Source organism: Argopecten irradians, chromosome 1, assembly GCF_041381155.1.
Source record: "Argopecten irradians isolate NY chromosome 1, Ai_NY, whole genome shotgun sequence".
Taxonomy (NCBI): domain Eukaryota; kingdom Metazoa; phylum Mollusca; class Bivalvia; order Pectinida; family Pectinidae; genus Argopecten; species Argopecten irradians.
The window spans coordinates 39,292,597-39,303,822 of record NC_091134.1 but is presented as its reverse complement, the minus strand read 5'-3'; the positions used below and the strand labels follow the sequence as shown (position 1 = coordinate 39,303,822).

Genomic DNA, 11,226 nt, shown 5'->3' with positions numbered 1-11,226 from the left:
CTATATCGATCCTTTTCCAAGCGCCTTTTTAACGCCAAGTTGTCATTTCCTCACAAAAGTTTGAAGCCGCCAAATGGTTTAAACACATACGCTACTGTTTTAACACACGTTTAACTTTCGTTTGGAGCGATGCCGATTGCAAATGACAAAGAAATCAAAAGGTACAGTAGAAGGACGAAAAGTGTTACACGAACTCTTCATCATGCCCGTACTCATCCTCTTAAGTCGAATGAAAATACTCCAGGAGTAACTAACGCTGACCTTATATCCACCCTGGACTCTCTTATAGTAAGACTGAATGTAGTTCAGTAGAAAACACTGACTAATAACAGATATGCTGAGTCTTTCTGAGAAGATTACAGAGAGAGACTCTAGAGAGAGAACAGCAGCAGTAGGCCTAGCAGCGTACGGTTATTCGATTCTTTTGGATGAATTACATGTACATGTTTCTGTTGCATTCAATTTTGCTATGACATATTCCAGGGTGGGTATAACGTCAGTAAATGACCACTGTAGTATCGAGGATGGCCCATACTTGATCAAAAGGGTTCTGATGTTACTACTGTCTACTGGTGAGAAGTCGGAACATTCTAATGACCTTGCTATAGACAGAGGAGATACCGCCATTATTAACATCAGAACCCTTAGGATTAGTCCATACTAGGCATCAAAATATTTACTAAATTCTGTTTTATTACTTAAAGATGCTCCACCGCCGACGAATTTTTTTTTTCACTATAAAAAAAGCAGACGATTTAGTAGTTTTCTTCAGTTAAAAAAATTACTTACTTTACACCATTACCACCATTGAAAAGTTTGAACTTCTAATTTTACTTAAAAATATGAAAAATAATTAATTGCATCCCGAAAAAAATCCGTAGCACTATATCCTATATGGAATGAAGTAATGATTGCGCATGCACCAAAGGTGAAATACATTATTCTATTTTATTTTTTGTGTTAATTAGGCACATATATACATGATTAAACACCAATTATTGTTCAAACAATAAATATCATTTATGCTCTGTCGGCGGTGGAGCATCTTTAATAGACCTACCTAATTTGTCGAAATTGAATTAAATGATTTATGACATAAGTTAAGAATCTTAAAATAGCAAATTACAATTGTTTATTAACTTGTAGCATCTTGCAAGAAATACCATCAGATGAAATGGGGTTAGAAGCCAGTTTAGGATCTGAAGCATTTCAACCGAATGGTCCCGTTTTCACTCCACCTGTAACTTCACCAGATACTCATTCCAATCCACGTGTTAGACGTCGAAGTCGAGATCCTGGTTTCACATCAGGTTCTACAGACAAAAATAGAAGAATTCCACAAAATTATCTTCTTACAACAACGGGAAATATGGTATATGAATTGTCTTCGTTGGTGAGTTTACTAATTCGCAGTTATCCTTGTCATTATAGTATGTTCAACCAGACCGGGAATGAAATCTGGTACCTCTGGGGCAGAAAATGATGCACAGACACACGCGTTTTGTTTTAAGAAAGATTATATAACAGTGGTTTTGGTGCATATGTAATCCACTGTTCATTGTCTTTTTAACAGTGGCGGGATGCTCTACATGGTCACTAGCGTTTGACTCCATCTAAAATCACTACGTATATTATTTGCAAATCGATCTGTAATGGTCGTACATTATCATTATTAATTTGCTTTCCGATTTTACACAATTAAAAGGGTATATTATATTTATTTTGTTTATTTATAGCTTGAACAATCCCAAGAACTACTACCAGGAAATGCTAGTTCAAAGAGAGCATACGGAAATACGACAACTGGTCATTTTGAAACAGGCGTTAGTTGTCATGGAGTATCCAATCTCCATCACAGTGAAGAAAACTGTGCCGATAAACAAAACATTATAGGGATGGAATCTGAACAGACAGACAGACTGGTTCAAGCTAGCAACTCACAAACTAGTTATGGAATGGACCATTTTGCTCATGATCATGGTCAATTTTCAAACGAATCCGAAAATGAGAGAGATCAGGGTTTTTCTGGCCACAGCACCAGCAGCAGCTGCCCCACAGAAAACGAGGTATACATGTAACTCATAAAACAGAAATACGATGGGTGAATAACTAATAGAAATGTTATGTTTCATAATGAATATTAGCTATGATATATAGAACTTCCCCAAATTATTTTCATTTACAATTGACATTATTGACACAATTCAAAATACATTCTGTAAACAAGACCAAGGGACTTTTCCCCATTCTTTTAGAGAGTGTCGTTCCATGCATCGTTGAAATGTTTGTTATTCAATTGGCAATGAATTGTGCAAGTGTATTAATTTTACAAGCAGGTCGGTAGTTCATGGAGCAATTTCCCTATCGACTGGTCAGATGCTGAAGCAGATATATGTCAGCACGGAAACAACAAAATTGATGACCTCATATATCATTTCGGTGAGTACACTACTCGTTTGTATCTCAGATGGTTGCAATTGACTTGAGTAAAACCTCTCTTAACTTGTTAAGTAAATTACATGCAGCTGACAATGTTTACTCTGGTTATAAACTCATTACTTTGCAGGTAAGTTCTTCCGTGGACAGATAGACAGTAAACTAAACGAAATGGGGAATTTCCTACACGGTTTGATGTCAGAGCAGCAGACTCACGTCAGATACATAGTCAACACGGCTGTCATCGCTAGTCAGGTAACGCCATTTTATACTTACATCCCACCTCTTCTGGCGTTATTTTATGGTCACATCCCACCTCCTCTGTCTGGAGTCATTTTACAATCACATCTCTTTGTGGGAGCGACCACTTTCTAATTATACTAAAAAACATAGGGTCACCAAAACTTGAAGAGCCGATTCCTCATTGTAATCTACATAAGGCAGACTGGGTTCAATTTAAAAGCTTGTGCGCAGAGGAGCTCATCGAGGATACATTTTTGAACCCATTAAAATTTTCACAGAAGCAACCGCTTCTATCGCTACAAAAACCATACCAAAATCCGTGCCAAAACCTACAAAGTTCCTTCTATCAAATTATTCATTTATCAATAGATCTGGTAGAAATGCAGCTCTAAAACGGTACTTGGCTTCGGCAACCGTCTCAACTATAACAATTTTAAAATTTTGGAGAGCAAAAGCTCGAAGGTCTGTCATATCCGATAAGAAAAGTACTTGGAAAGAGTACGTCAAAAAAAAATTTCAAATACATCTTCGAAGTTTTGGAAATGATTGATAAAATCAGTGGGAAAAGAAAAACAACACCATCCTCCCACCTCATTAACAGAAATAAAATATTTTCTTCAAAATCCGAAATAGCTCACGCCTTTGCCAAAAAGTTTGCTAAAAATTCATCCGTCAAAAATCTTCCAAAAAATTCGAGAAATCAAAGGATTCGGCAGCTGGACCAGACGAAATTCCATATATGTTTTTAAAACAATTACCAGGCTCTTCACTAAAATGTCTTTTAACTATATTTAACCAAGTTTATTCTTCTGGCAAAATTCCCGAGTCTTGGAAGGAATCTACATGTACTATCATACCCCTTCCGAAGCCGGGAAGGATGCTACTAACTATCGTCCTATTTCATTGACGAGCTGCATTTGTAAAACTCTAGAACGTAAGATAAATACTAGATTAGTTTGGTATTTTAAGTCCTTTGCAAAGTGGCTTTAGAAACCGCAGGGGAACGGTAGATCACTTAGTTAGGCTAGAAACATTTATACGGGAAGCCTTTGCCAAGAAAGAACATCTTGTGGCCGTATTCTTTGACCTGGAAAAGGCATACGACACAACTTAGCAATATTGAATCATGAACGATCTCCATGATATCGGTATACGTAGTGATTTGCCAAAGTTTATTTCAAATTTCATATCTGACAGGCATTTCAAAGTTCGAACGGGTTCAACTTATTCAGAGTTCAGCATAACCAAATGCCTTGGCTAATCTACAGAAGGGTCTCTATTTGTTGATGATTTCTTGATCTACACTATAGAACGACAACTACAACAATGTTAAGCCAAATTACTAAATTGGGCTGACGAAAATGGCTTTAAATTTTCAAGACCAAAAATTGTCTGCATGCACTTCTGTCAAAAACGAAAACCACACAATGATTGTTGAACAAAATAAATTTCCTGGACTAATATTTGAATCGAAACTACCCTTTGTTCCACATATCAAACATCTGAAGGATAAGTGCTCGAAGGCGCTGAACATTCTACGTATTCTTTCCCATTCTGATTGGGTTGCAGACCGTGAAATGCTTCACTTATTAAATCAAAACTTGACTACGGCTCGATTGTCTATGGATCGGCTCGCAGCTCCTATCAACAGATGCTTGACCCAATCCAGAATTATGGACTGCGTCTTGCACTTGGAGCTTTTCGAACAACACCTGTGAAGAGTCTCCATGTGGAAGCTAATGAGCCGATCGACGAAAGAAATTATCCTTACAGTATGCTGCTCAACTCAAATCTAATCCTGAAAACCCTGCATTTAATCTTGTGTTTAACCCACAACATCAAGAAATATTGACACAAAATCAAAAGCTCATACCAACATTTGGCATCAGAATTTCAAAATTTTGCAGGAATCAAATACAAATTTCGACACCATTGACGAGTACACCGTGTCGGATGTACCACAATGGCTCATTCAGACACCTGATATCAATTTATCTCTACATGAGAGGGCAAAGTCCAGTGCATTACCCGAAGAACACAAATCCTCCTTTCGGGAGTGCATTAGGGCTTTCCCTGATCATGTTCAGATCTACACTGACGGCTCAAAAGATGGCGATAGTGTTGCGGCATCTTTTGATCTGAACATTTCGATTATCTTCTAAAACTCAAATTACTTATCTCTGGATTCCCAGCCATGTGGGTATAAGTGGGAATGAAAAGGCCAATAAAGCAGCTAAGACTGCACTTCGCCTATCACAAACAGATTTGAAACTACCTTACACCGACATCAAACCTTCAATTCAGTCAGCCATTAAACACCATTGGCAACAAAGGTGGTCTTCCGAAACAAACAATAAACTGTTTAAAATACAACCTACACTTAATCCTAAACGTTTCAGTCGGAGAGACCGCAGAGAGGAAGTTGTTCTCTCTCGGCTCCGAACTGGACGCACATTTACACATTCCTAAGTGGGGATGATCCTCCTACATGCCATGCATGTGATTATCCTCTCACAATGGAGCATGTTTTATTGCATTGTAATGATTTCAAATATATACGAGATAAGCATTACGATGTCTCCGACATGTACACTTTATTCCATCTCTTCTGGTGACATTTTATAGTCACATCCCATCTCTTCTGGTGACAATTTATTGTCACATCTCACCTCTTCTGGTGTCATTTCATAGTCACATTCTACCTCTTCTGGTGCAATTTTACAGTCACAACCAACACATCTCTTCTGGTGTCATTTCATAGTCACATCCAAACTATTCTGGTGTCATTTTGTAGTTTACTGTTTAATTGTCTTGACGTCTTATCAATGGCTTTGCATCGTTGTCCGTTTTTTGGTCTTGTTTCTAACCTCATAGATCAAGTAACTACTCTATTTCCTTGATGAAACAGTCCCGGCAATGTCATTCTGATATCTTCTCAGTGGTGCCCTATACCAATCACGTTTTGCTCTTTCTATCGATCCTTTCATTTATTAAATTGTGTGAGACTTTCTTTCAACTTTTTTAACTCTTTTCTCAGGATTGCGTATGCCTTTTGCAGCTCTTTTAACTTCTGTATTAACTCCTTATCATCCATGGGTCTGACAAAAAGCCATTTCTTAGTCTTGCATTGTTCAAAACATGTTCGTTTCGTAACCCATCTTCGCCCACTCCATAAAATACTCATTTATTACATGAGAGTGGGGAAAGATTGGCTTCGAAAGAACATGTTTTGAACATGCATGACTATTGTGGCTGATTTCGACCATGTCGCACTGTGGCATTGGCGAACCCGTCATGCGAAGGAGTAACAGTGCAACATGGAAGAGCGACAATGCGCCAAGCAAAGAGTGACAGCGCGAGAACGAAATCAGCAGCCTATTTTCTGTATTGCAATTTTGTCTCCGTCACGACCTTGGTCTAAGTAGCTTTCAAGGTATCTGCCTCATAGTTTCTCCAAAGTTAAAGGTTCTCTACGGACTGTTCACAGTTAAAGATGCTCCACCGTCGACAGAGCATGAATGATATTCATCAATCTAACAATAATTGGTGTTTAATCGTGTATATATATGTCAAATTAACACAAAAAATAAATATGAAATCATTTATTTTGCTTTTGATGCATGCGCAATCAATACTTCATTCCATATAGGACATAGTGCCACGGATTTTTTTCGGGATACAATTAATTATTTTCAATATTTTTGTCTTGAAATAAAATTAGAAGCTCAAACTTGTAATGGTGTAAAGTAAGTAACTTTTGTAACTGAAAAAAAAATCTAATTCGTCTGCTCCTGTTTTTGATAGCGAAAAAATGCCATTTGTCAGCGGTGGAGCATCTTTAAACACTAGTAATCAACTGTTATTCTAATAATAATGTTAAACTAATAATGTATTTATTCCATACGTTAGATGCCTCTGTATAAATCCGAAGAAAATAGCTAAAATAACTATGTCCTATTCCAAGTATTAGTTGTATTTTGCTTTATAATACATATTGTTAGTGGAGCTATCTAAAGTATTAATAATGCATTATCATTATAATATTTCAGTCGTCGACACCAGTAGAAAAGGACCCATCACTGGATCCATCACTGGGATCGCCTGTCCGAAAATCGTCCCGACTGTCCAGCAGTCAAGAAGTACCGGGCAGTCCTTTGTCTCCTATCATAAACAATGTGGATCTGTCTGACGGTCTGTATGAAATCAAAATACATTTGTATATAGGGCTTGGACAATCAATGTCTGATGGAACCAAGTGATGATTGTCGATCATTAGTAATCAAGGCGACAAAATCATATGCATCAATTCGAGTTTCTGTCTATAATCTGTCGTGCAAACATCGTATCTGTCAACAGATATCTATTTTATTAAAATCTCACTTTTCGTACATGTAATTTAGCGACTTTTTCTTTCTAGCTTCGAGGACAATGTTAACGGTGGACAAATCCATACAAGAGTAAGTAGTAGTGTTTTAAGTACAGTTAATACAGTATTCCTATCTCTATGAGCTAGAGCGGGTCTTTTTATTATACCTGAATATGACAAGTACAGTACCAATAAATTCCTGTTTTGTGCCCCTGATGTTTCGCTGAATTTTGTTCGTGTGATGTGCCATGACCTTTGTGAAATATTTCATGACACGCTTTTGCGATAAAATTTTGGCCTTCTTATAATCATGTGACCTTTGATCCCTAACTTCAAATTATTACTCTCCTACATATTATAAACAACTCAGAAAAAGTTTACACAAGCGATTTGTCATCCTCGATACTCCAGTTATGAAGACCAGTAATTATACTATACCTCACAGCGTTAGTTAAACATATATTATCTACATCCCCATGCATGTAAAATATTTCATTCACAAGGAGCCAATTGAATTCATTCCGACATGGTTCCAGTTTCTGACAGTTTATTTTTCTATCTTTAGTGAGGATGAAAGGAGAAGATTGCTACTCAAGATCTTGTCGAAATCTTGTGCTGTAGGAGCTGTGTTACTTCGCCCAGAGTTCCACACATGAATCCTGACCAAGCCCTTCGTCCCCAGTTTCACACTTTGAAATCGGCGACCATGCTCTTCCTTTATGTAGAAAAATGCACACGACCTTTTGTGTATGGATAGCCTCATCTGACACAACGTAATATACTTTGTTGCTTTCAGGACGTTGTGAGCGTATCATTCATTCTATATGGAATTCAGATTAAAAGCATGCTTCTTGGGTACAGGAAAAATGGGATCGGAAACTTAAAGTGCAATAATGAACGATTTTATATTTTAAATTGCGCCCTCGTGAATTGTCGTTACAAGTAAAACTATGCCATGGGCATTGCATAATACCTTGTACTCGAGTGCTCTCCCTTCTGACACCACGGATTTTGTTTTACAAAACCAAAGGCCTAAGACTTTGAAAATAGAAATTATGTAAGAAATTATGATTCTGATGTGTAATCATGTTTCTTGTTTACTCGTTCATCGTTAGAAGAATCAAAGTTCTTAGCACATAGAAGTGAATTATCTGCCTAGATATCATATAAGCAGAATCTAAAACGATTATTTGTCTTCTCTTCAAGATGCTTATTCCAGACTATTGCTTTTCCTAATCACAGGAACTTGTCACCAACCCCCAACTATAAAAAGAAGAACTATTAATCGTGTTAGGACTGCTTGCCTAGTCCCTGTGGTCCAGAGTTGTCATTAGTGTGACCCCCTACCCTGTCTGTACTGAGAAACTGTCGATATGGAGCCACAAAAGTACATAGAATCCAAATGTAATTAGCCTCGTTTGGTTGGTAAGTGATAAAGTGACACCTCTATCTATGAGAGCTCGCCACCTCAACTGTCGGAGGCACGGGTAGTGGCTAGGATAATTAGCCTGGTATCGTGATTGTGGTTTGAAATCTATTATGGCAGTAATTCATATGCAGTAAACAGGTGACATTTGGACAAAAACGCAAAATTATGACTTCTGTTTAAAAAAAAAGTAAAACGCATTTACCAAGGACGTAAATGACTCTATAGGCACCTCGCTTTGTGTACAGTAGTGTAAAAAGGTATTCAAAAACAAAGATTCGTACATGCATATGAAGCAGCAATAACATAAAGTGGCAGGATAATCTTAAGGACCATTTGTTTATGACCGAAGAAGTGAGATTGTTTCATCGGGATATTTGCTACAACCGTTTGGTGCCATAACCGTCATGCACTAATTTGTAAGTGACCGCGTTGGTGGCACTGCATTATTGGAATCTGCCTAGTGTTTAGTGCCCTATAAACCAACCGCACCACAAATGGTGTTTGCTTAGCGGTAACCCGACCACACCATATGTGATGCCTCTTCTGTTTTATAAACCAACCGCGCCATAAGTGGTGCTTGTTTAGTAGTTACCATTTGTGGTGCAATTTAGAGATGTCGTGCAATTTGCATTAAACTTACGTGGTGACTGGATTGATATATCAGGTAATTGGTCCAAGATCATTATACCAGGGTACTGGACTCATAACTTTGAGAATATCACAATGTTAGTGTAATGATATTTCGGTTGACCATAGCCTAGTAATTCTATTAAAATAGAGGGGAGTTGCGAGATTTAGGGTTCTAGTTGATTGACTTAACTATTCATTAGCATATTTTGAAACCAATGTTCTTTGAATTATAGCACAAGCACAGGCACTTGGCTCTATCGGCATTTTTCTTTACATACATATGTAATATGACACAATACTAACATATTTATATGTATAAAGAAAAATTTCTATAGAGCCAGGTGCCTGTGGCACAAGCATTTGGTGTAGACATAAAGTTACGTGCGGGGGTAAGGTCACCTAGAACATACCTGTTCACCTTTTCATTTATTTACGTTATCCTCTTTTTACAAAGGGTCGTTGGGTTCTCGGAGGAAACACTCCCTTATTTCTGCACTAGCATATTTGAGAACCTGATTCGTTTGAAATAATTTACTTTAAGATCTGAGACTTCAGACATTATATAAACCATGATTAGATGTCACTGTATCTGCTCAGTGTCAGTCTTCGTTATCAGCGTGTGTGGGGGGTACACATAGGTACAAAGTTGAGGCCCATTCAATAACAAAAACACTTCATAGGATGAACTGCACTCTAAAGCTTTTTATAATGCAACGATAGAATTATCAAATTGTTGAATAACCAGAACCGAATTTCCTTGAACTGACATGTCCATTTGTAGGTTGAGTGCATCTCATTCAACATTATACTTAATCTTTTGACTCTTATTTTTGTATAGCCGCTACCAAATTATCTGAAAGAAAACAATTGACTCCGGTTACACGTGGTACGTGGGTGTGACCCCACCCACACAATTGCGTCCTTTCTCGGGGCAAACGAAAACATACGTGTATCAAGGCCGAATATCTGATAGAGTAGAATCTTTAAATACCTCCGATTTGTGACCCTGATCTTGTTTATGGTTTGTGACGTAGGCTCCGGGTTCATCGGGTACATTTGATACAAGTACATATCTGGTGGTCGAAGTACGATGTCTATATTCTTTATACATTTATGATAATGCTATCATACTGATGAAATTAATACATGTGTATAGGCATGTGGAAAGTTAATTGTATACTTACATTACATTAGACCCATGTGTATAAATGTCCATATTATATGGTATTCGCAGTTGTCAAGATCGTAATAACAAAAATCCCAATATCGATCGTCATGCATATAGACATGCTTCACGAGTTTTTAAAACAAAGTACACAAAATATTCCATTAATGAAATTCCAGTATCGTGATTTAATCATTAACGGTGATAATATTACAAACACACACACAGTAGTGTATAGTTTATCACGCGTTTATGTTTGTTTACATCGGGTGACCTTCATCCTCCCACTGGGATAGTCCCTATAATGTCGACAACATGTGACGTCACCACTCGTTTTCTATATCAGGTCGAGTGTAATTCCTTTAGTACGCAGTGACTTTAAGCAATAAACAGCTGATTCATTGTACTCTATACAGAATATATTAACCAATATTCTCTAGATTACGAGGAGAATATATGCGGTCAGTTAAATATATAAATCAATAAGGACGTAAAGGCGCGTATACATCAACTGTAGGCCTAACATTTTGCTAACTTGCGAAACTTAAGTTGTTCCATATGATACAGGTCACAGCTCGTCCACATGTACACTGTTTTTGTACCGGTAAGCTAGCATTTGCTTCATTTGTTATTGATATAAAAATTCTGTAGATCTTTTCTTTCGTTTTCCCTTTTTCGTTTTAACTGGCTTTTATGTTAATTCACTTTGGTTTGCAATTTGCCTGTTTTTGGTTAAGTAAAGAGCAGCTGGACCCAGCGTTGAATGAGAAAGCATTACTTGAAGCCATTAGCTATGAATTATTTCATATAAAAATCATTTTAATATGGGTGATGAAATTCTTAAATACGATTTCCAAAATAATTCCCGTAGCTGTTATCAATCTGCTGGTTTCAAAATAAGAAATCGGTTAATCGTTATGAAGGCAAATTTGAAATAATGAATCTTCAGTGCGGCAT

General features: G+C 37.3%; 1 protein-coding gene across 2 annotated transcripts; it reads left to right on the top strand.

Annotated features, from left to right (window-relative positions):
• Positions 1-6: 6 nt before the first annotated feature.
• Positions 7-10,925, top strand: LOC138327474 (uncharacterized). 2 transcript variants are annotated; one of them, XM_069273602.1, is made up of 8 exons: positions 7-161; positions 1,147-1,393; positions 1,737-2,066; positions 2,337-2,439; positions 2,567-2,691; positions 6,729-6,870; positions 7,097-7,136; positions 7,611-10,925. In XM_069273602.1, the coding sequence occupies exons 1-8, from the start codon at positions 130-132 to the stop codon at positions 7,699-7,701; spliced, it is 1,110 nt and encodes a 369-aa protein (XP_069129703.1). In that variant the 5' UTR covers positions 7-129; the 3' UTR covers positions 7,702-10,925. The 2 variants fall into 2 exon arrangements, with proteins under 2 accessions (XP_069129703.1, XP_069129696.1); XM_069273595.1 differs by having other exon boundaries at positions 2,334-2,439.
• Positions 10,926-11,226: the final 301 nt, after the last annotated feature.